Source organism: Boleophthalmus pectinirostris, unplaced genomic scaffold, assembly GCF_026225935.1.
Source record: "Boleophthalmus pectinirostris isolate CB_2022bp ecotype Guang Dong unplaced genomic scaffold, ASM2622593v1 HiC_scaffold_9, whole genome shotgun sequence".
Classification (NCBI taxonomy): Eukaryota; Metazoa; Chordata; class Actinopteri; order Gobiiformes; family Gobiidae; genus Boleophthalmus; species Boleophthalmus pectinirostris.
In genome coordinates, this window is record NW_026571541.1 from 9,944,913 (window position 1) to 9,972,044 (window position 27,132).

General features: G+C 39.2%; 1 protein-coding gene across 1 annotated transcript in view; it reads left to right on the forward strand.

Annotated features, from left to right (window-relative positions):
• The window catches only part of LOC110154577 (calsyntenin-2-like), a gene marked incomplete at its 5' end in the record, with an annotated part of 351,405 nt that overhangs the window by 263,296 nt on the left and 60,977 nt on the right, over positions 1–27,132 (forward strand). Inside the window, 1 exon segment of the mRNA XM_055147860.1 lies at positions 19,203–19,365. Coding sequence (XP_055003835.1) covers positions 19,203–19,365 — 163 coding nt within the window.

A 27,132-nucleotide genomic window follows, 5' to 3' on the forward strand; every position in this document is an offset into this window, starting at 1 on the left:
TATTTATAATGTAGTGCCTGGCTCCAGATTCACTCCTGTAATAGTCAGCATCGAGAGCTTCATTTGAGTGGTGCTGAACACTATGGGTGACATCACACTCACTTAGTCGACCACGGTTCCACCACAAAGTGCAATTTCTGTAGAGCTTTTAGAGGCAAAAGAGGGCAAGGTGGAATTAGGTCATAGATGTCTCACTGTTTGATTTTCTAACTTTGTGTTGGTTAAATCAACTGTTTTGTTAAGCTCTTCAAGGTAACTGTTGTTATGATTTTGAGTTATATAATAAAAATAAAATACACTGAATTGAAACTGAATAGACTAGCCACGTATATGATAACACAATGGTGATTCAGAGTCACAGTTTCAGTATTTGTCCTCTGCATCACTCTGAGTCACCCTTGGGCGCTGGTGGGGTTAGACCTGTCAGGAGCAGTGGGCGACCACAGTACAGCGTCTGGGGACTCTTTTCATGAACTAGCCAGGCCAAGCCAATTTATTTATAAAGCACATTTAAAACAACAGGAGTCATGCTTTAAAAACAACAATGAGCATAACATTTCACAGGTCATAGATTTTAACTTTTAAAACTATTCTGGACTTTAACTGTAGACCTTTGTGTGTGTGTGTGTGTCGTGTGTGTGTGTGTGTGTGTGTGTGTGTGTGTGTGTGTGAGAGATTTTGGCTTATTTTGAAAGCTCACTGCAAAACTCCTAATCGGGAATGTTAAATTGTAATTTTGCCAATAAGGCTAAGTTCAGACTGCAGGGCTTTATGCTCAATTCGGATTTTTTGTGAAATCCAATGTTTTTGCGAGGTCATTCTCATTAATATTTAAATGGAACTTGTATGTGATTTCCAGTGTGAACTTTAAACACCCCAAAAGTGTCCCGCATGCGCTTTGGAGGACACGATGGCGTCAACTGCAGCGAGCGTGCTCAGTGTTTATGGAAGTTGTCCAAACATGGACGCGAGCATTGAGCACCTGGAGATTTTAAAGTTCCTCTTGTACCAGAGCCAGAATATGTACAACTTGTTTGTTTTAAGGAGGAGATTGAGAAGGAGAAGGACGTGGTGTCTTGTGGGGCAGTGGTAGCAATGTCTGCAGAAAGGAACGGAGTTGCAGCCAAGAGTGGTGGGATTGCTATGTGCTTCGCTGCTTCACTCACACAGGGTTCATACACAATTTTCATATGATATGAAGAACATTTGTGTACATTTGTGACGTGTAGGTGGGATGAATGCGACCTGGCCATTCAGACTGAAGTCGAGTGTCAAAAGACTGAATATGTATCGGTTTTAGGAGCACATATCTAAGTGGCCTGGGTCGCATTTGAAAAAATCGAATGTCACTAAAAGATCAGATACAGGTTGCATAGCTGCCAAAAAATCTGATTTGAGTCACTGCAGGCTGCAGTCTGAACATAGCCTAAGACTAAATGAGAGTCAAAAAAACAACAAAGCAGTTCATTTAGGTTATAGTTACTTGGCCCTGAAAAAAAAAACTGGGCCTGTCAAGTTAGAGCTTTTCTGGTTTTTGTAAGTAATTAATTTTATAACTCTGTCTGTTAACATTAGCCATCAGTCTTTTAGTTGATCACCCTCACCTTTATTGTTGACAAGCAAACACCTAAACTGGACCATGAATGCTCATATTGATCACAGGCTCCTGAAAATCTGTTATATTTTTATTTTAGACCATTTTAAAACTTTTTTTTGTCAGTGTTTTCTACTGTGTGCAGCATTGCGGCTTCATGGTAACTGCTGAACATTCCACCACAGACATGCATATTGACCACCCCCAACGTGATGTCAATGCAAAGTGTCAACTCCCTGCCTTGTCAGAATAATTGAAAAATACAGTTTCAGGCACGAAAGTCATAAAGTGTCATTTAAACCTACTGTCTATACTCTCATTAGTAGCTGTTTGAAATAAATGCTTTGGGCTTTGTTTCATTTCAAAGCTTTAGTGGTTTAATGAGATATTTCACTTTTCACGTCTTTATAACAGCTCCCCACACGGCGCTATTATCTAGAATGTACATGTATATAAGTCCTAGTCATTAGGGTGGTTTTTGTTTCCTATTACTAAATGTCAAACTCTATTTAAAATGTGCTGGATACGTTTGATTTAGTTTCATTTAAGACTTGAAGACAATATGGTCCTCAATCTTCCTGTCAGGTTTAAGTGCAGGTTGTAAATTATCCGTGAGGCGTTCAAGTTCAGCAGTGACAGTGAGATCCCCAGCACTTTAACATATAAGGTCAGATCAGACTTTTTAATCTTTACAACTCAGTGCCAACTTTTTAATAGACAAAGCAGGTGGTGATATATGGGAGGTGCCTAGGAAAGGATGGTTCTACCTTAACGAGTAAATGACAGATTTGTGTAGAAAAATAGGCATATTTAAAGGTAATGGACCTTTAAATATGCATTTTAAAGGTGTAACTTTTTTGGTGGAGGGTTTGCCACCTGCTTTTATTCCATGGAGATGTTATTTCTTTGTTTCCGAGTCCAAATGCCGGTTTTTGTAGGTATTTCTGAGCAATAATAATACCTGTAATTGAATAAACATAAGGCAGATCTGTGTAATGTCATATTGTGGAACATTCTAAGCAGAGCGATGACATATCCACGGAAACATGATGGAATGGAGCCGCAACCAAAAAGTTACACAGTGCACCTTTTATGTTTAAATCATGTTTTAAAAGGTGACTTTGTTCCTGGTAGACAAGTTACATTTCAGTTGTACCTTTTTACAGGCTGTAAAGCAGTTTAAAGCTACCCTGTGTAACTTTTCTCATGTGGGGATACACTATCTGCTTGTCTCTATGGGTATATTATTACTTGATATTGGTACTGCATTAAACTTATCGATCTTGCTTTTTCAATTGCAAGTGTTGTAATTGCTCAAATATACTGTAGTTTTTGGACTATAAGTCACACTTTTTGGGGTAAATTTATTTTATAATTATATAATTATAATTGTATTATTATATTCAGAGATCAGGAATCAAGTTAATGTTAAAAGGCAAGTTATAGTAATATCAATAGAACAGAGAAAAAACAGGCTGTTAACGTAACATGTTACTCAGATAAACCTTAGCATAAACAACAGAACATGACATAGCAAGTTTACCACACTCTCCATCTCACTCCAAATCACTAAATCCATTGAATTCTTCATCCTCAGTGTCACTTGAGAGCGATCTCCAGAGGTAAACAGAGCGCCTCTTAGTCTTAGTGTAGCTGTCATCAGACTCAGCATCAGCTCCAGATAGAATTATTCTGGCTTTTCTGAATCCCGACAGGATGGTTTTGGTTGTCTCTGAAGTCACTTAAATTTTACATTTCAGTGGTTCAGAAGTAATGGTGCGATCGACTGACATATTACCAGACAGGACAGCGGCTCTTCCTGCAGGAGACATGCACAGTAGAGCCATGGATCTATTAGAGTAGAGTGTCAAGTGACAATGGTACAGAATAGTAATAGCAGATACTGGCACACTCAGTATCTGCTCAGTGTACTAGAGTACTCTCTCGTGACTGTCTGTGTGAAAATTTTAATATATAAGTCACACCAGAGTATAAGTTGCAGGACCACCCAAACCATGAAAAAAGTGTGACTTATAGTCCGAAAAATATGGTACTTGCATTCTTAGTGTGGGTTTCCTCTCTGACCTTTGTCACAAACGTCACTTGCTTGTCTCCATGAAAATTGATTGCTTAATGCTATACCATGGAACTTTCCAGACACAGCAATATCTATGGAAAGAAAAGGTACACTTTCAAACAAGGTTATACACAATAGCTGCTGTTGTCAAAGTTCTTAGACGGTAGGGGACATTAACTTGTCCTTGTTTGAGCCCTGTTTCTTCTGTTGAGATTTTAGTCCTGGGCTAGTCCAGATTTAGTATTTAGAATATTAAAATGACATGTGCGTGAATGTACAATAAATAGAGAAATGAAAATAAGTGTACACTTTCTGACTTCCTTATACATTTAAGACATCGCAAGGTGGAATAGACATTTTTGTAGTTTAGAAGAAGGTGATGGTGATTTGAATAGTATGTTTATGATCAGGAAACATAATCATTTGCTACAGTTAAATATATGAATTACAAAAGTGCTAAGAGTTCTTTGCAAAGGTAGTCCAAAAATATTTCATTATAAAAACCTCAGTCCCGGAGATCAGTGAAACAACACATCTAAGCCAACAGGAGGATAAAAGTACTGCATCACTCCCTTTGTGAGCTCCCTCCTGCACTAAGCCCCGTGTGTGTTGGATCTGAACACCTTTGATAGTTGTTAAAGGTGGGAACAAAAAGCCAAAATAAGAGAAACTAACAGCTCAGTAAAAGCCCCAGCACTAGCCCATTCATCATATTAATCTGCTCCAAATTGGCTCTGCAAATATCCCTCGCTACCCTTCGCCCTGCTGGTCCCTACTACCTCTTTTGTGGTTAAATGAAAGTCTAAAACCTTATCCGTATCCAAATTGCATCGCCAGGAGAAAAAAAAGAGAGAGAGGGGATAGAATTGAAAGTTGCAGAGGCTCGGTTTGGGTTACTTCCTGGATTGAGGGCGGTTGTCAGTTGAAGATTTATGGTGTGGTTCATACAGTGACCCGTGGTGTTGTAGTGGAGGTGGTAGGGGATGAGAGAGGCAGATGATCCGAAAAAGAAGCTGCGGTCAGGGGCAGAAGTTGGCACAAAGGCGGGTGTGGTGGTAGTTTTGGTGTGGGAGGCCAGACAGAGGCACTGTAATCACACGCAGAGGTGATGGATGGTTTCGGGGCACTGGGTGAGTTGGTACATTGTAGGTACTTTACAACATTTTGTTTTGGATCTAGCATGTTTCTGACACTACAGTGGATCGATCTATTGTTTAAAGCCCCATCATGTAACTTTTCGACCAAAAAAAAGATTGTATTTTGTTTTGTTTTGGGAATGTTTTTATTGCACTGAAAAATGTAGAAAACTTGGCGTGAGTGATCTTGCATCTCCACAAACTCTCACAACTAGAATTAGCCAACAATTTACGGTTTTATATGTACATGCTGTGTGATATGGGTTATGTTTTTCAGTGGACTAGTTTAATCTGTGTATCATTTGTTTTTCAAAATAAAACCAAAAATAACCAAAATATAAATTACTTAAACTGCAATGCCGGACTTTTGCACCACATACGGACTGAACCGGGATTAAAACAAGACTAAACCAGGTCTAAACCAGAGCTGAACCAGGATTAATCCGGTCTCAGTCCCATTCTCAGTCCCGGTCTCAGTCCTGGTCTGGTCCTGGTCTGGTCCCGGTCTTAGTCCTGGTGTGGTCCCGGTCTCAGTCCCAGTTTGGTCCTGGTCTCAGTCCCGGTCTCAGTCCTGGTCTCAGTTCTGGTCTGGTCCCAGTCTCAGTCCCGGCCTCAGTCCCGGCCTCAGTCCCGGTCTCAGTCCCGGTTTCAGTCCCGGTCTGGTCTCAGTCCCGGTCTGATCTCAGTCTCAGTCTCAGTCCCAGTCTCAGTCCCGGTCTCAGTCCCGGTCTCAGTCCCGGTCTCAGTCCCGGTCTCAGTCCCGGTCTCAGTTCTGGTTTGGTCCCGGTCTCAGTCCTAGTCTCAGTCCCGGTTTCAGTCCCAGTCTCAGTCCCGGTCTCAGTCCTGGTCCCGGTCTGGTCCCAGTCTCATTACTGGTCCTGGTCTGGTCCCAGTCTCAGTCCTGATCACCCAACAGTCTAGGTTGGTGCCCCTCCGGGCCCATCCCAACACTCAGTCCCGGTTCAGTCCTGTTTTAGTCCTGGTTCAGTCCGTATGCGGCACAAAAGTCCAGCAGCGCAGTTTAAGTCATGGAAACAGGAAACGGCCATTATCCGTTTTCTCCATTATTTATTTAAACACAAAATCAAAAATTGAAAAAACAAGTTGTTATCTGCTTTTTCATTTTGGTTTTGGAGATAAATAATGAATTTTTGGTGTTATTTTAATAAACTAATGTACAAATTATACATGGATTTAGTTTGATATTTATTTTTCAAATTTCAGTTTGCTCCACTCCACCTGATATTTAGGCTCAGCACATCTCTTGTTTAGAGCTGTACACTCTCAGCGGTAGCACTACACTGACACATCTGCCAGCAGATTATCTCACGAATGTTATTGCTAAGGCCAGGGGAAAGATACTCATCAAGCCCTATATCTTCATGGAGAATTTTCTCAATCGTGGTTTTAACTTTCTGTGTTATGGAATCATGCAGCATTGCTTTAAAGACATTTCTGTTACTGTGACAGGCCTAATTGTGTCTTCTTGTAGTTAAAGTAAATTTTGACAAATAATGCTTAGATACTAAACTGGTAAATCTACCCTAAATAAACATTATGACGTTGTGTATGAAGTGGTGTTTGTTTTGATCTAATACCAAGTAATACTATGGCCGATATAATAATATTCATCTGATACCAATACCAATGTGGGACAAACAGAATTAGTTCATCTTAAATGGTTTTGTAGTGATCCAAAGTTATTCCTCACTTACTTTTTTGCATTCTTACAGTTACCATGCTAATGTGGCTCTTCCTGGACATTAAAACGCTTCATAGTTAGATGCAGATAGCACACAGTGGACTTATTTTGACCGCAAGATCTACTTATACAATACATCTGTAGTGGGGTAACATACATTTTGCTCAAATACATGGAGAAAAAAATCAGACCTTGACACATCCACATTTTTGTACTAGGAACTAGTCATGTAGATGGTATTTTCAGCAGTGAAGTTTGTGTGTGTAATTGTCCGCTGTTGAGGAGGTCATTTTGCTGTTGACTTTGCGTCTCTGCCGGGAGCTGTGCTATAATTGCCACTTTAATTAGTCACTTTTGCCACTCAGTAATTCATATCCACCTTTGAGTGCATCTGCAGTGGACATGTACACAACACCAAGTGGTCTACCGCATCATCACCAACAAAAGCTCTCACTTTCTTCTAATTGTGTCTTCTGTTTGGGTAATTACAGGCTCTTAGAAAAGCACTTTGGGATTGACATGATAATGGTTTACGCTGTGACAACGAGCTGACGATGATTTATGGCCAATGTGAGTTAGCAAACACCACTTTGGCTAATGAATGCAATGGCTAAGTATTTCCCAGCACTCATACTCATAAGAGATTTGGCCAAGATGTTACAAGTACAATTATGGGCTCATGGAAAACAACAAACAACTTGGCTAATTTAACTAGGAAATTTCAGATCTCCTCTTGTCATTACAGCTTTGCAAATAAAGTCTTAAACTCAGTTAAGTATTTGTATCAAGACTTTTAAATAAGAATTATGCTGTATTAGTCTCAAATACATTTTAATTTTAAATAGCTTTTCACACAAAATACCAAAAATTTAAATATTTGGCTTTTCAAGTATTGCCAGGTCTAAACAAGGCAAATAAGGGGAGCATTTCCCTAACAAGGATCCCAGGCGTGACACAGGGCTATAAGACACACCCACTGGTGACGTAGGCCTGTGTCGCCATGAGCTGCTGGCCAGCTGTCAAAAGACCAAGAAGCATCAACACTGATGTTCTCATATAATGCAAGACAAATGTACGTGCAAATGAACCAGAGCGCACAGAGGAACCTCACATGGACTCGCATGTACTTCAGTTTCACTTTGTTTTCCCCTTATATGCTATGTGCACTATATGTACTATATGCAAAGGCATCACTGTGGAACACATGCTCAGTGTTTTGATAAACAACTTTACTCAGAGGAGGATTAGAGAACTTTACACACTGGCTGCATTTACACACACTCGCTTCACATTGTGTATATTATATATATTATATATTTATACCACATTAGGGAAATAGGCTTTTACTGGGAGGAGGAGGAGGCTGGCAGAGTTTGGTTCATGTTATTAGTTTGACACTGCAGACTGTGACTGGATGTGGTTTTATTATTAGGCACAACACTTTGAGATACTGTAGACATGATGTGTTTCTGACTGGATATCAGGTCCACGCTGCACAGTGCTTTGTTTGGACATATGTGGGACTATGTTAAAGCGTAGGTTCTGTTTATGCCATTTGTTTGTGCAGAGCTCAGTTGAGAAGAGTGAGCACCTGCACTGTTGTTAAATAACAGTTATGAGGTTTGCACTATTTACGTGTTGCCGCGCATGTGTTGCTAATGGTGAGCTGCTGGTCCTCCAATGACTGCATGGAGGTGCATCCTAATCTTACCAGATCAAAGGAAACTGTCTCTGACTTTTAAGGCTAAAACATTTTTGACTAATTGGTCAAACAAAGAAAGAAATCTCTTGGATCTTTCTGCAGCGGCCTGCTCCCTTTCCTCCTCTCGGGCCAGGGCTGCCTCCTCTTTTTTAGATTGTTCTTTGAAGAACTGGAGCAAATGTCCAGCTGCAGGGCGCTGTCTCCCACCTACTCACAATGGGCCCAGTACTTCTGGAGACACAATCACCCACCAGTACAGGGAGAGGCATTTGCTGCCACACTAGTGGGCTGATTGCGGGAGTTTGCCATGCATGAGGTCGAACCATGGCCATGTGGCTGCAGTAACCGACCCTGCTTCAGCCTCCTTACCAGTGGGAGGACCACAGAGCTCCTAAAAGGATTCACAGTGCATGAGTCAATAAAAAAAAAACAACAACAAAAAATATTTATTTTCTAGTTTTTAAAGGGCTGGCAATAGTTTACAAACAAACAAAAATACATATCGCGCCTACCTAAGTAAAACTGTGACATCTATATTTCTATATTTTCTCTTTGGTAAAATTATCTAACAAGGGTTTGCCATTATTGTTTACATTTTGAATGCCAGTTCTGTAAATCTTTTTTTTTTTTTTTTTTACCTATTTTGTTATTGTCAAGGTGGTTACATCAAGTCCTGGGTTTGAATGGTGTTTCATTTAGACACCATCATTCCCTAAACATGCACATGTACAGATACTTTGCTCTTAGGATCAAACCGAAACCACTGTGTGCTGTCTGCATGTAAAGTGTTTTTATCAAACCAGTAAATAAGGCTAGTGCACTGTTAGCATGCTAGTTGTTGTTAGCACTGTCACAGTCTTAAAACTCCATTCTGGCCGTTTAAAGTCATGAAAAGTGTTTATAAACTCATCACAGTGAATAATTGCGATATTAGCAATGTGTTAGGAGATTGAGGAATAACTTTGGTCAACTACAAACATTTTAAAATGGACCAGTTCTATATTTGTACCATGCTTTTATATCTTTACTTTCTATTATATTTTGTACTGATTAGAAACTAAGAATCCTGTCGATTGTTGCAGTTTTCTCAGACCTCTGCAGTAACTTTCTCATCTCCTCCATAGCTCCTCCTCCTCCTCCAAAAGTCACCTTGCCTCCAACACTCATCAATCTCTGTGTGAGTCTCCCTCCATCACTGCATGCTCCCTCCTCCACCAAACTGCCCAGGTTTTAGATGTTTTCTGCGCCACTGTATCACCGTCGCAATAATAATACAGTTGATGTTGTATTCAAAAATTTATGAAGATTTATAGGATTACCAAATACCAGACAGCACCTAAGACAAACTGTGAAAATTAGGAACATCTCATTGGAAAAACCTTTTTATTTTTTCTTTGCTTTCGTTAATTCCTACATTCTGCTGCGTTTTGGCCAATATTTTGCTCAAATACAGGAACCAAAATAATAAGTGTAACACTGGACTGGACAGCCTGCGTTTGTGCAGTTTGAGTTTGTGCATTGTCAGTGTTTTCATAGTAAGACTTGTACTGCACAGGGTTTATTTTGAAAGGGTCACAGGAAGTCTTGCGTTCTCATATAAGCGGCCCCTTAAAGGTGCTCTCTGTGTAGCTTTTCAGTTGGGGGTCCTTCACCTGCTTGTTTCTATGGTTATGTTACTGCTCTGCCTGGAATGTACCACAGTATAACTTTAAATAACTCCATTTTACTTTTATCAAATTACAGGTGGATTTAGAGCTCAAAAATACCTAGAAAAAGAAGCATTCTGACTGTGAGTGGGGTCACCTTTCCACAGATCTGACCTGTAACTTGGTCTGGTTTGATCTCCATGAAGATAGAAAGATTTAATACCATACTGTGAAACTTTCCAGACAAAGTGATAACATCTCTATGAAGAAAAGCATTTGACAGACCCTCCACCAAAAAGTTACACAATGCAGCTTTAATGTGCATAAACACAGGAACTTGTCCATGCGTCAGGATCACTTATGAATAAAGAGAGGAGTGGATAACACTATGTGGCCCTTTGATAAAACATCCAGAAAAGATAGAGGAAGCACAAGACGGCTGTAGACAGCTGCTCTTCAAAAAGCCAGAGAGGAGCTGAGTGTGAGCAGTGCCATTGCTTAGTTTCAGATAACACCATGACATTCTATGGGTCAATAATATTTAATACAGATAGGGGCTGTTAAAATGAATATTGTTAATATTTTGATTCTTCTTGTCATATCAATGCAGTTCACTTACAGAAATGATCAGGTTCAACATTTGTGAACTGACCTTTTGGATATTTCATGACAAAGGACAATGTAATCAAAAGGCTCTTGCTCCCCATCTGGGATCATTTAAAATCTGGACAGAGCTTTTTCTCTGTTGTCCAGCTCCAGCCCCTTCTGGATTTGAACAGAATGTAAAAAGGACTGGCTGTTCATTCATCAGTTTGCATGATGTAGGATTTGAGTTGATAATACTGCACAGTCTCACACAATCTGTTCACCCTATATATTTATATATATATATGATTAATTGTATTTAATTGACCTCCATTAGTTATCAGCTGTTCTTCCTGCACACTTATGTAGCATACACAGGAATATAAATGGACAATATAAATAACACCACCATGAGCAGGGATAGATTCAGCCCAGAGGTGCTCAGGAGCACTCCAGTCTCCAGCCCCCCGAGTCATGTCTCCAGTGTCCTGACAGAGGACGTGTCTGTGATAGAGCAGATTGTGCCCAGTGCACAGGGTTCTGGGTTAGGGAGCACAGACTGCCCCAAACCCCCACAGAACAGGTCCAGTCCCTGGAGCCCTCCTGGCACAGCGTGAGGGAAGGTCCTGTCAGAAATGTTCCTGGAGATCACTACCCTCTCCAACCTGATCCTGGATGTCTTCAGGAACATGGTGTTAGAGGAGAGCAGGCGAGAGCACCCCCTGCTGGTGTCTGACCATAACCTAAACCTAAACATGTGCCCCCAGGTGCATAAGTATGATACAACACAACCTCGAGGAAGAATTGAGTATAAATAGTATAATTCACATATCGCATGATAGAAGATCATTTTGGCATAGAATTAAATGGGCTAAAAACATGGGCGATACCAGCTAGCATACCCATAGGGCAGTGATAAAGATGCAGTAAGGTACTGCAGTAACGCGACATGTCAGTTAAACCACCAAAGCATCCAAACACAATGAAAACCTTAATACTACAAGTAACACCTATCATATCTTGCGCCGTTGGTGGAAAAGGGGCGTGTCAGCACGTGTTGCTAAGCAACATCCTCAAACCTCCGAGTCAGATGGATAAGCAAATGCACCATAAACACCAGCACCTGCATTAGTCAGTGCTAGTGCAGCCTTAAGTTCTGAGCTTTCACATTCACAAGCCGTGTATTCATGGGTTTTAAAATGATTTTTAAAAAGACAGTCAGTCATAGCAATTAAAGGTTTAGAACTAAGTATTATATATTTTGACCTTGTGAATGTTGTGAATGTTTTTTATTTGTTTCACCAATGGCTGTTAAGACTACCAAGGCTCAGTTGGTATTGTATTTTGAAATAACACACTTTTCAAACCTTAGCCATAACATCACACACAGAAAATCCTGTATTCTGGTGCCAGTGACAGAGCTGTACACAGGACTGGGTGGTTCTCCTGCTCCTTGGGCCCTCCGTCCTGATTGAGAGTGTACTGTATGTAATCCATTATAAGCACAGCCTGATCCAGCAGAGGAGCCTGTGATAGATGATACCTCTGTCACACGCACAGGGAGAGGCCTCTAAATGCCACCGATTACATTAAACATACACATTAGTACTCACTTACCTTATGCATTCTAAGTATCGTAATAATTCACTGCAATGAGTTTATAAGCACTTTTCACAACCACAGAGACCAGAGTTTGCCATCCTGGTAAAGCTAACAACCAGGGGATGACCTCGCCAGGATTTTATCCTCTTTTTATTCATCTTTGAGCACCTCCACTTTCACATATTCAGACAGAGATCACATTAAGCTCACCTTCACAATTTTTATTTCATACTGATGGGACCAATATTGATGCAAATAATCAGTGCTAAACTTGGACTGGTTACAAAAAGATTGTAAAATAATATGATCAAATAGTTTGTATTTATTATTTTATTAATTATTGTATTCATTATTTATTATGAACTGAAGAGCTGCTTATACAATATACCTGCACTGGGACAAGACATTTTTTGCTTGGACGGGAAAAAAAAAAAAAAATCATATATAATATAATTTTATGTTTCTACTGCATCATTAATTTACACAAATTAACTATGAAAACTCAAATAAGATATGAAAACTATTACATCAAATCATTGATGTCTCTCTACATATTTATTTGCGTCGCAGAAGACAGTTAACAAGTGCAAAATGAGACAAGACCATTACTGCAACAATAATGGCATTCATTTTAGAAAAGTAGACAATGCCACCGGGCTGTGGAGAGACTTTACAGCCCTGATTACACAGTTTATAGGAGTCTGACCTGAGAATCTGTAATTTTCCTGTTGTTGTTTCATCGCAAAGTATTGCCCCCAATTGGGATTTTGGCTTCATCACATTCTAAAATTCAGAAAATCACCAATTGTCACTTTGTGTCTGATGTCATCAACACTCCCTGGGGTGTGATGCTAACTGTATTTTCTGCTCTGTCTGCTTTATTAGACTTTAATCTGAGATTTATCTTAACACAACCAGAAAGATCTGATTTAGCTGGAACTACGACAAGTGAGCTGATAAAACACATAAAATTACAGTCACAAACTAGCTAGTATCAGCCAACAATTTTTCAGTTCACCACTCTCACCATTTTTATTGAAAATCAAGCATCTAACAGGACTATGATCTTTGTATTGTTCACAGGCTCCTGAAAATGCGCTGTCTAAATTAATTAATTGTTTTTTGTTTCTTGAGTTTTAGACAGTTTTAGCCTGTGTTTGCTAATGTGTTCATTGTTCACCATGGTAACTTCTAAATATTCCTGCAATACACATACATGTAGAACACCCCCAGCGTTGTGTCACAGCAAAGTATCAATTGATACTTTTCAGATTCTAGAATAATCCCAAATGGGATGCAGGACCCAGATGTCCCTATTGATTTCATTGTACCAGGTTAGGGATAGGCAGGGATAGATCCAGCCCTGAGGAGCAGAGGAGTGTAGAGACACAGCCAGAGTCCAGGGAGGTCTTGTCAGATGTTCCTGGAGGTGAACGCAACCCTCCCCAACCTGATCCTGGACGCCTTCAGGAACATGATGTTAAAGGGAAGCACGCAAAGGCTGGTGTCTGAGCAGCCAGTCGGAAGAGCAGTGCAGTGCAGATCAGCCTCAGTGACAGTTTCCATTCAGTGCTGGATTCCTCTCAGCAGTCCGTCAACACTCTCTCCAAAGGACTGACTGCAGAGGCGACCAGCCACGTCAACTCTGTCCTTCACCGCAGCCGAGTGCAGAACAAGCGCATGGTGATCCCCAAGGAAACTGACTACAGACTCCTCAAAGCACATGAAAGACCTGGTCCGCCACGCCAAAAACAATGCTGCGCTCTCTCAAGGACAGGGTGGAGCGGATCTGTGGACGCTGTCTCCCAACTAAGGAGCCCTTTAGAACAATTGAGCCCCAGGAGGAGGTCCCTGAGAGAGGAGAGCTGCAAGTCATTACAGCTCCTTAAGAGGTTCCTCCAAAACAGGTCTCCTCAGCATCTCCGACAGCATTCAGCAAAACGTCTCACAGTGAAAAGACAGAGGAAGACCAGAGAGTTCCCAGCAGCACCAGGCTCAGATCCACATCCCTGTTCCCTGTGGCTGTGGATCGGAGCACGGGCAAGAAGGCAGAGTACAGATCAAAGAGGCACTGAGCAAATGTGTCCCCAGTAGAGGCTCTGTGCAACAAGAATCTTCTGATGGAGCAGAGAGTGAAGAAGAGTAGCCCAGAGCCAGACCTCTCACATCCAGACTGTGCCCCATAAAGCGGCGGTTTCTATATAAATAAAGATGATTAGTATCAAGATGGCACTAGTTAGACTAAATAGATGTTTTTAGAATATTTCTGACTGCACTTTTAAAGGTAAACCAATGATAGGTTAAAGCAGGTGACTGATTCCACTAGAAAAGTTGCATAGTGCACCTTTAATAGAGTTTGAATAGGGCCAAATATTGACGGCTTGACATCTCTAAAACTACTGCTCTCAGGGTTCCAGAAAGGTCCCAGAAACTGTCACCTTTTTGCCCTTAAAAGCTCCAATCACACCATCTCCTTCCATTCTCCGTCTCAATCATATCCATTCTTCCATCTGCCTCCTCCATCTTGGGTTTGAAGTCGGGAGGTCAGGGCGGGTGACACATCTCTAAAAGACTTTCAACTCCAAAAGCACTCATGGCGGCGCCTCCCACTGTCTACAAATGGAATGACACGTATAACAGAAGAGAAGCTGCCAAACAAACTACAACACACCAATGTATAGGAGAGGGGGCACACTGCAATTTAGTTTTCTTCACAGCGTCGTCTGCCCCCAGAGATCTCGCCAAATCTTTGATGTTTGAAATACAAGGCTCTACCTCCCCCTCCATTTTTTCCTCTGGTGTTCCTCCCTCTAACTTTAGTTTTTGTTATTATTTATTTCATTTTCTTCTCTGTCAATTTGCATCAAACTGAGAAAAACAGAGAGATGAGGGAATATAAAACTTTTGCTTTCAGAGGCAAAAGAAGCGCTGCTAAAGTTGAAATGTAGCTTTGAAGTTCATATGAGCGACTCATAATGCATGAGTTTTTAAGTTGATTTTCAAGTTGCAGTGTTGTACAGAAATACAATATTTCATCAGAATATTCATCTCATAATGTAATGTAGATTAGCAAGCACTTTTAAATATCATAGTTCCTGTGGACATATGTTTGAACCTTTTATACACTAGAAATATCTCTCAGAATCTTCCAAATTCATGTGAGGCATTAATCTGTCTGAATCTGGGCTCCTTCAAATGATACATAACTGCCACAGCAACAAGATGGTAAATGCTTTGGTGGAACCTCAGGCTCAGGAGCAGAAGCTGCAGCTCCGCACTCAGACTATGCGTCTTTGCTGTGTTCATTCTCTGAGTCCACGTGCAATTCACGTCTCGGATGTGGAACGTGACTGTCAAAAACTGTCAATCTATGTTTTGAAACCGCACATTTGCTGTGGTCAGCCCAGCCTGTACATATGACACTTGCAGTGTTTTAAAAAGTAAAAGTGACATTAGCTTACAACTTACCAACTTTCAGTTGAAATTTTTTGTGTGGTTCAGGAAAACATCTAGTGTCCACTAAACATCCTCTTTTACATTTGACTTTGAGGATTCCAGATAAATGACATAAATATATATATATATAAAAACATGTTACTTTAATATGGGGATTGGCTTCACTGTACATTTGTATGTGAAGGAGCATTCTATTTGAATTTGACATCACTGCGGGTGGTAGCAGCTAGCCAAGTGATTGTGTTGTAGCAACAGCAGAGGTCGTGTCTATGAATGTCTATGGGTCTAACAGCCAATGTTAAAGATGGAGTATCCAACTTTATTCTTGTAACTGTAACTTTATTCTCTCATAGTCTATATTAAACATGTCAAACTCAGGCCCAGGGGCCAAATTTGGCCCATGATATAATTATATTTGACCCATAAGATCATATCAAATATGTATTAGAGCTGGCCCCCGGCTATAGATATATAGCTATAGAGATATAATTTATTTTTTAATTGTGTTATTTTATATTATGCTTGTTCTGGATTCAATATTTAAGCAAAACTATTATTAAACATGTATTTTAATAAGAAAAGGTTTAACCTTACCTATCTCAAAAGAAGAGAAAACATGCAGACATTGTTGAAATTTTTCAATAAATATTTAGTTTGGCCCTCGACTTAGTCCCAGTTTTTAATTTTGACCCTTGATAAATTTGAGATTGACACCCCTGGTCTATATTTTTAGAGCAGTAGTAGATCCAATAGCTTGTTCTCAATATTTTACGCCAAAAGGGAGAGATGAGCCATGAGCTGTTTTCACCCAAAATATGATCGCGGACAGGGCACAACAGCTAAAGTTCCCATATGTTGAAGATATCTATACAGAGTGTTGGTTGGTTAGATAATCTTCCTCACATATTTTGTGAACAGAAGTTTTTCTAAGAATCACGCTGCCTAGTACAAATTGAAAGTGTATTTTTAGCTAACCTCCAGTTGTCTATACTCTCTGTACTGAAAACTTGGCATTCAGTCTTTGATTTTACACCAAAACTTCTTCATTTCCATGTTATTTTTAAGTTTTTAAGTTTTATTTTCCCCCACACAGCCAAACAGTGTCCAGCTGGAGTCTCCCATGTGTGACTGCAGACACCTGCTCTCGACATGTCTGCAACAGGGGGACCAAACTCTCCTTTCTCTCCATCATCTCAATTAAAATAGCTAAGTGTAAATATGAACATTTGGACAGGACAAAAAATATAATGAGAGATTGTCAATGAGAAATCACAGTCAATGTTAGTCCAAGATTCACAGCTCCCAAATGTGAGAACCTGTTACTCCTCTTACAAATACAGGCTGTGTGCTGCAAACACAGACTAAGGAAATATGAAAGAAGAATGTATTAAAACTAAATTACAACAATTCAAAACCCAAAATGTAACTCAATACTAAAACTACCATTAAAAGTATTCTAATTTGATTCCTGATACTGAAACTAATTTGTGGTAAAAAAAATAAATAAAAAATACTTGATACTTTGCATCTTAAGTCATTCCTTGGGGATGTTATGCTATAAGAAGGCACTGCTCTGTCTGAAGCTCTGTTTAATCTATTAATCTGAGCTTTAATTACCCTAGTTCAGGGGTGGGCAAACTATGGCCCAGGGGCTGTATACGGTCCTTAAAACCTTTTAATCTGGCCCACCAAACTTGAATAAATTATAATAATAAACCTTGTCAATGTTTTATTTTTCATGCAATTTAGTTGTTTTCCAATAGATGGCGCACTCTAGCTATATCGACCTTTGTTGAGGTGCATCTTGTTATTCTGTATTCATGTGTGTCAAAGATCTGACTTGCCGAGTTGTTTTTCTGACATGATGGGGCGTTTATGTGAATTTTCCCAGTGGGAAAGTCATTTTTCCGATAAATCCGACACCACACGAACGCATCCTGAGAATCGCCACAACAAAACTAACTCCAGATTTTGATGCACTGGCTAAAAAGGGACACCAACAACACTGTTCCCACTGAAATCAAAAGTCATTTTCTCTGCTGTTATGTAAAAAGTACATCTACGTGTTATGTCATTTCTGTTAAGGTGTGCACGTGAGTGGTTTGTAACATTTGAACAGACTTGTATTTACCTTCTGTACAGGCTGACCACATCAAGCGCCAGGATTTCAAAAGTAAATTTCACCCCTGCCCTAGCTAGTCACATTCATCATTTTTGTTGAAAATCATACTCCTATACTATGAGCATTTGGTCACAGACTCCTGAAAATGTGTTGTTTAAATCTATTTTGAGTTTTTTCTTGAAAAGTGTTTGCACCAGAAGAAATGTGACTGCTGATCTAAATGCTTCAATGATCATCGCCATTGCAAAAGTTAAACATGGGTCGCACTTTTGGAGCTTCAGCTGCTAAAACTCTATTTATCTCACTTTACACACAAACACAAAATTGTAGTTTTCCACAATCTCCACTTTAGCTGGACTTTTTAGAAAGATTCATTTTCAGAGGCGACTTTACCGTTTCTGTGTAAAAGATGGGTAGAAATGAAGGCAAATGTCTAAGTTTTTAAAAAATACCCATGTACGTGTAAACAGGGCATGTAAACTTCTCTATATCCACTGGGGATAATCCATCTACCAGGTCTAGTTACAGGTCAGATCTGTGGAGAGCCAAGACTGCTCATAGTAAGAATGCATGTGTTTAAGCCTTTCCTTTCTGATAAAAACATGTTTAACTAAATAAATGAGCGATACATTTTCTCCATACTAAGGAACATTCCAGGAAAACCAGGAAAGTTACACAGTGCACCTTTGGCAACTCTTCTTCTCAATCTTGCATCTTTTCATTTGTCTTACTCAGTCTTTTTATCCATTTGGCATAAGCAAGTGGAGAGCAACGGTTTGCACTTTAAATAGTCAAGGCTTCAGATTCGAATTATAAGAAGGAGCCGAGGACAAGATGTTTCACACTGAATAAACATCCGTACAGTTAGTGCATATATCGAGAGACACGATCACGTGACACCCCACGAGCCAATCACATCGCCGCGTTTTGAATCTGACTCAGCAGCCTGACTACGCACATATGTATTTAGCAGATGTTTCGAACCATCTCCAGTATGAGCCAGCTGCCATAGAAAAGCAGGCAGATTGATTAGCGCTCCCATCTGCTGCGCTGGCATTGTGTTAATAGGAAGCTAGCTTTGCAATCTTCATTACAGACTGGGGTTATGTGGGGCTAAGTGTGGCAAAGGCAATTTGAGAGAAGCTGTGGGAGAGAGTGGTTTGCACAATGGGAGCGGGCATGTCTGAAGTCTAAAGGAGAGATGGATATATTTGAGACAGAATGTGACAGAAAGACAGCCGAAGAAAGGCTTGGACAAATTAAGACGTCAAATGAATGCAGAATGGGTGAGAATGTATAAAAGGGAAGTTTCAATAGTAAAAGTACTTCAGAATAGAGAGGTGGGTAGTACTCAGTTGCATTTATTTGAGTCACTTTTTAAAGAAATTATACTTTTCAGAGTGCAGTTTTAGCAGCATACTTTTACTCCATTCTTGAGTCATATTTTTATTGAAGTAACAGTACTCTTACAAGTCTTAAAAGTTGTGGTTCCTCTTCCCACTGTGAGCAAGTCTACAAGTGACAAAAGCTTTGTTAACTGTAAACTTAACTTTAACCCTACTGTCCTTTTCTCTCCTCAGATCTGTGATAAAGAGTGGCATTACTACGTGCTGAATGTGGAGTTTCCGGTGGTGACCCTGTACGTGGACGGAGTGTCCTATGAGCCGTACCTGGTCACAGACGACTGGCCCATCCACCCGTCCCAGATCGACATGCAGCTCACTGTGGGCGCCTGCTGGCAAGGTACAAGACCTGTTATACTATGTTTATATCAACTATATCTCTATATCGACTCAGATTTTTATTTATTCTGTTAGTTGAAGACACTGAAAACTTAAAATCTCAAATAGGCTGATGAGAAGAGTTAAAGGTTCATTCTGTAACTTTTATGGTGGAAGATCCGTTAACCGTTTTTCCCCATTGCTATGCACGTTTGGAATATGTATGGTATGGTATTCAAGTTTTCTATCTTCATGCACTGTTAAAAAAAAAAAAGCTGACTCAACTTAAAATAGTGTGTGCAGTTGCTGCGAAGCTTTTTTGAGTTGACGGTGCCAACAAGAGCTTATAACCTGACTTTAAATGAATCGATTGGTTTTAGAAATGTCTCATATGAAAGCTAAAACCCTCCCAAATTATGCTCAATATACTAAAATAAATTTGCTTCACTGAAGAAAGATTGATCAAAAGTTTTGTCGCCTACAGAAAATTGAATAAATAATTTACTTCAAATACAAAAATATGTTGCATAACATCAGTGAATTAAGTAGTGGTGCTGTGAGATCCATATTTAATATCTTGTATGACTTCCATGAGCTTGAAGGACGCATCCATGCGGTTCCACAATGATTCATACAAGTTGTTGATGAAGTCATCAGGAATAGCAAAGAAAGCGTCTTACATGCCTCCCAGAGTTCATCAAGATTCTTTGGTTTTGTCTTCCATGCTTCCTCTTTCATTCTACCCCAGACATGCTCAATGATGTTCATGTCTGGTGACTGGGCTGGCCAGTCCTGCAGCACCTTGATCTTCTTCGCCTTGAGAAACTTTGATGTAGAGATAGAAGTATGCGATGGAGCACCATCCTGCTGCAAAATTTGACCCTTTTATGGTTGGGAATGTAAGAGGAGCTAATACTTCTTGATATTTTAGGTTATTGATATTGCCTTCCACCCTGCAAATGTCTCACACACCCCCATACTGGATGGAACCCCAGACCATGATTTTTCCGCTACCAAACTTAACTGTTTTCTGGGTGAATCTTTGGATCCATGCGGGCTCCAGTAAGGTCTCCTGCAATATTTGCAGCGGCTGTGATGTAATTCAACCGAGGATTCATCTGAGAAATCCACCTTCTGCCACTTTTCCAGTGTCCATCCTTTTAGCAGGCTGTGGGCCTTGGCAAATGCCACACGGTTTTTTTAATTGCCTTTTGTTTAGTGCTGGTTTCTGTGCACTGATTCGACCATGGAGGCCATTTCAAGACAGAATTCTACAAACTGTTGTGGTTGACACAGGGACTTGAGGTGACCAGGCCTGGTGGAGCTCTGCTGCAGTGGAAAAGGGGCTGCCTTGGATTTTCGAATCAACAAACGGTCCTCCCGAGCAGTTGTCTTGCGGGGTCTGCCGGACCCGGGCTTGTCAAAAACATCTCTAGTCATTTCAGATCTTTTTCTTATTCTTTGTACTTGACGCTGAGACACATTGAAGGTGTCACCACCTCAGCAGTGGATCTGGTCTTCAGCCTCTTGATACTTAACGCTTTGGTCTCAGGGTGGATCTTAGGCATGTTGTCAGAGGTCAAGTTGCAGTTGATGTGAAAGTCTGGTGTGCTGGGGTTCTTTTTATACACACCCACTAATTGATTAATCAGTAACTGATCACAGGTGAGGCTGTAATCTAGGATTGGGTGCATCATATGACAAGGCGACAAGACTTTTGTCTTGCCAAAATCTGACCTTTCTGTGTTCATTAAATGATCAATCTTTCTTCAGTGAAGCAAATTTATTTTAGTATATTGAGCATAATTTGGGAGGGTTTTAGCTTTCATATGAGACATTTCTAAAACCAATCGATTAATTTAAAGTCAGGTTATAAGCTTTTGTTTCTACAAAATGGATAAGCGACACGACTTTTGTCAGGGACTGTAAGTGCAGTTGCAACAAACATTTTTAAAGTGCAGACATATACTTGTACTTCACAATTAATAAGTAACATTTTAAAACTTTTATGTGGTTAAAACTTCTATAAAATTGCATACAAAATATAAACTTTCTTTAGTATATTCAAGTACGCATATAATCTTAACATTTCACACCCATTAAAAGTTTGTTAGCTACCTTAAGGATGAATTTAACAGATGCTGGCTGTTTAATATTGTATTTAACAGTTTAGCTAAATTCTCATTTAACCTTTGTGCCTTGTTAAGGCAAATTTGTGTATCTAAAGGTGCATTTATTGTGATATTGCTATACATCCATCTCCATATCCATCTATACATCTGTATTTCTCCATCTAAAAATTGAAGAATACTAACATGTGACGATTTTAAAGGCAGTTCAGAAATCGAAATGCACAATTTGTACAAAACATTCTTAATGCAATTTTTGTTTCTTTTCAAGTTGATTTTACACAAATGGCCCAAAGTCCATATTCCCCATCACACTGATAAGAGTGAAATACATTTAATTATAATTCCATTATATCACTTTTTTATTAATTGGCAGAAGGTGGAAAGGGGCAAAAACTGGCAAATTATGGTAATTTTTAATCCCAATATGTAATTTTAAAGAGAACCCCTTCCCTATTTAAATATATATATATATATTTTATACCTGTTTAAAAACCAAAATATACAATTTGTATGAAACACTCTCACATTGTATGCATTTTTTCAACAAGGCACAAGGGTTTAATTTATCCGAAAAGGTGAATGTATCTTAAAATTAACAACAAAGCTAACTATAGTGATCATAGTAACACCTTAAAAACAGCCCTTCAAATAAATAAAAGGCTATACTATGAAGGAATTATAACTTAGCCTATATAATGAAATGGGGCTAATGAGCTGAATACTAATATTGGATAACAGGCTAAATAATGACTTGGATTTACCTCTGTAATAGAACTCTGTAAAAATAATGTATCTTTATTGGTAAGCACTCAAAATGAACGTGTAACTACAGATGCACCGATCCATCTTTTTTCAAAATGAGTACAACCACCGAAAAACTTAAAGAGCCTATGACACGTTGTAGCACTTATTTCACTAAAGCATAGTGATTATATTTAAGATTTTTTATTTTTTTTTTATTTAAAATACATTTTTCCCCCCAAGTTTGGCCATTTTTTGAAGTTTCAGATTTCACTTCCTGGGTGGAAATCGTGACATCACACTAGGGAATTACATAACTAAAGTACCATGATGTATACCGGGCCAAAACTCCTCTAATGTACACAGATTATTATTTGGAAAAATAAAACTATAATAAACTCTTTATTTTGCTGAAATAATGTTAAAAGTGTCAGAAAAATGCATAAATTGCGCAAAAGTTTTGAATTCTCCCTAGTGCAATGTCATCTGTGTAGAACTTTAGAAGTCTCCACATCCTGCAATGTTCGACATATTTTTTCAACTTTTCTTTGCAAATTTCTTCTTGATTTATATACTAGTACAATTTATATTCACAAATGTTATTAACTGACCAAATTAAACAGAAATGAGAGAACCATCAAAACCTGTCATATGCACTTTTCCTAATACTTCAAGATTTTGTTTTTGAATGACTGAACTCTGGCTGAGCAGTCAGTGTCCAGGCACATCAACACTTTCTGCAATGCTTCAAATGTGTACTTAAGTTGGTTGGGATAGCCCATGTTCAGGTTATAAATGAGACCAAATAAAATAGCAAAAGCTGTTGGCAGGTCACTTACGTCGTCAACCACTATCTGTTCTTCAAGAACAATAGCATGGCCCCTCGTATTTGGCAGAACAGTGGCAGCATCATCTTCAACAACCGTAAGGATGCCCATCCTCATTCCTGTTACGCAGTTCTCTTCTGGCTCTGTATCCTGTTTAATTAGAAACAAGTGTCAGTTTCTGTAGATATGTATATGAAGACTGTGAGTGCTGCCTAACCTACAGTACAGTCAATTAAAAATTGTATTTTTTTGCTTCGAAAAAACAATTGAAAAAAATAAAGGCCTTAGCTTGGGCATACTTCATGCTAGGCATTTGTGACTCACTACACTCATTGTTCAAGTTGTTGGCAACAACTGTGTAGAATTTCAGATCTCTAGGACAAAGGGTTTTGATGCTGTGAGCCTTTGTGTATACAAAATGACAATTCGGCACAAGATTGCCAAATTTGTGCCAAAATAATAATAATAATAATAATAATAATAATAATTGTTATTATTATAATACTAATTCTTCTGAGCTTTAGGCATGTTTTCTCAAGAAAAAAACCTAAAAGTAGCCAAAATTGTCCTCCAAGTGGCAGATCTGCCCAATATGGCCCCTCCCGAACCGCTTCTTGTGTCCCTCTCTGTGGCGCCTGTAAACACCGCGCCCGTTTCAAATACTGTCTGCATGTCCCACCCACCGTTTGAAAGCTCTGGTGATAGGCTAAAACAATATGTCAATCACTTTCTGGAAGATCCAATGACTGAAGAGATTTCCCGTAAACAAACTGATGACGCGTGCGTAAAGCCAGGAAGTACATGGGTGCGTTAGCTTCTTCAGCGGCTTGTCCCAGCTAAACCACGGCACCGACAACAGCGGGGAGGGTCTCATTTTGAAGCTAAGAGTGTGAGGAAAACAAGCGTACCCAAGAGCGCCAAGAGAAACGGAACTCAGAGAGGGAGAAGGCTCGGAAAGGCAACAAATATTTTCATTCACGCTTTCATCCATTCACATGGACGAGGATTTTTTGGATTATTTCCCCACACATGGAATTATTTTATGGAAAAAACAACTTGATATTCTTTTTCTGTGGATTATTACGGACTTATTGAGTACAACTTTTCATGGATTGAACGCGTTTTGGACCGACAGAACCGGCTCAAAGGTAAGAAACACGTATTTTATTCTTTGATTATGATGTGAATTTTTAAGTTATCGCGTTTTGGGCTCGTTGTACGGCATAAAATGAATGATATGGTTGTTTTATTGAGAAATTAAGCTTTCAAACGATGTATGGCATGCCAGTAGTGAAAACAATAATGAAGGTGAATATACAGAGTGAACATTTTTTATTGGAAAATCGCCCGCCGGCGGGCGGGTGGATGGTAAGTTGTTTAAAGGGACTGGTGTTTTCTGGAGTGGCCGGTTTGACTACGATGACCACAGTTTTCCTCGCAGGCGTCTGTGGGACCAGGTCAGGCTGCTCCTGTGACACTGGGTCTCCGTGACTGTAAACAAATACACAAATATACAATTACATTCTGTTACTTTTGCTTTACACTGTATTTTAAAAGGTCCTGTATTACGCAAAATTGACTCTTGTGAGCTTTAAGTCATGTTATAATGTTCCCTCATCAAAAACATACTTTGAGTTGTGTTTTCTTTCATTTCCACATTAAGTAACCCTGGTTTATTAGACTGTCTACATCTCCACCTTCCACCTTGTGATGTCATGAAGAGGTAGTTTTTAAGTTAACAGCAACTTTTTACCTTTTGTTCAGTAGAGATTAGCAGTTTCAGGACTTAAATCATCCAAATGATTCTAGTTAAGGGAGTATGGAGTTTAAAAACACAGTGGAGCACTTATTGTATTATCACATGACATCACAAGGTGGAACAGTGTTTTCCATTTGAGAGAACAATCTAAATATGTCGGGTTTGTGTGTTAAACATGTGAATGAAACAGAACACAACTCCAGGTCTGTTTGTGAGGAGGAAACAACATAATAACACAGATCAGAAAACGTAATATGGACCCCTTAAAAAATTAGCACTCACCCATCTACCTGTTATTCCTCCTCTTTAAAGGGACTGGTGTTTTCTGGAGAGGCCAGTTTGATTACGGTGATGACAGATTTCCTCACAGGCGTCTGCTGGACCTGCTCAGGCTGCTCCAGTGGCACTGGGTCTTCTGTGTCACTGTAAACAAACACACAAATGTACAATTACATTATAATATTACTTTACCATAGACTGTATTTCAGAAATTTGCTTAAGTACAAGAGTGAAATTTTCTTTCATTTCCCCATAGACTTTTTGAAAATAAATAAAACATGGTTAAAAGCTTATGGCTAATCTGCCTTGTGGTAACCAAAAGACCTATAATTTGATTTAATAGAAACTGTACTATTTGATCTCTGCTGTGCAATTAAAGCAAAAACATCTCCAGGGAGACAAGTAGAAAAGTTACATAGTACACTTTAAACTTGAAGTGAAAAGAAAGTTTGAACAGTGGTGATCTAAAAACAAACCTTTTAGGGCATATGAATGGATGTTGGAGGATTTGTGAGGGAGTTATCCGAGTAGACACTTCCATCTTCAACATCTGAGCGAGCAGGTCTGTGGCTCGAATGTCCTGGGTGATATTCGGCCTAGATCCGGGAGAATAACCTTCCTACAAACAAATCAGGAACACATCAGTATTTACAGTGTTTGCATTAGTTGACTAAATATTTTATTAGAGTTATGAAGATTTATATGGACCATGACCAAAGAGAATTAATGGTGTGATTCAGCAAAAGATTTGGGAGTGAATCATATGTTCAAAGGCCCATATTACAGTATTTTCTATAATAAATAAATAATGTTGTTTCCTCATCAAAAACAAACTTGGAGTTGTGTTTTGTGTCACAGTTTTTTTCTTCTTTCATTCATTCATTTTAACACACAAATTTAGTAAATTTACGATGTGTGTTTTTAAACCCTATACACCTTCACTAGAGTCATTTGGATGATTTCAGCCCTGGAATTGCCCGTCTCTACTGAACTCAACTTGAAAACTACCACTTCATGACATCACAATGTGGAACAGAGCATTTTGAGGACATTTGGACAAAACACAACTTCAGGGATGTTTGTGAGGAGGAAACAACATTCTAGCATGTCTTAAAATATAATACAGGACCTCGAATCTGCCTTCTCACGTATAAATACACACATATCAGTGTGTGTGTGTGTGTGTGTGTATGTATATGTACATATGTGATATATATATATATATATATATATATATATATATATATATATATATATATATATATATATATATATATATATATATATATATATATACATATACATATACATATACATATACATATATACATATACATCTGAAATCGCTGTTTCGGTCAAAGACAGTGTTTACCTGGACCAGATGGTGGAGGGAGCTGAAGCGCTCTGCGTACTGGGTCTCACACCTGTGATTGTAAAAATCCTTCATCTCTTCGCAAGTCTGAAAAAAGCAATTGAGAAGTTTAGAATTTTTACATTTGTGACACATAAAAGAATGAATCTAACTAGAAGAAATGTTTACTTTGAGGACCCATCTGTCGCCGACCCGGTGGAAGAATTTCCGAGTCATGAGCCCCTGACTGAGCACATGATCAGGAGGTGCGCCGAAGACTTTGATCATAATTCTCAACTGTATCAAAAGAAGCACACGTTTGTTAGACAACACTTAAAAGGTGCACTAGGTAACATTTCTGGAGGGTCCGGTACCATGGAGAAGTTATTGTTAACCCGGGTATATTTCACAGTATTAAACTTAAAGTATTAAACGTACACTGCCAGTCAAATGTTCGATATATTGTGAGGGCCTCCGCTATTATTGTGAGACTTTTGACGATACAGTGTCATGATATGTGGGTTTTCGTTATGCCTAGAAGAGACTGGCTGGTCAGGTAACTAACTGCGGCTTGTATCCAGGAAGATAGATTAATTGTAATGCCATTTTGTGGAATATTTCAGACAAAACAATGCCATCCTCATGGAGACCATCAGGTATCAGAACCTCCACCAGAAAAGTTACGTAGTGCATCTTTAAT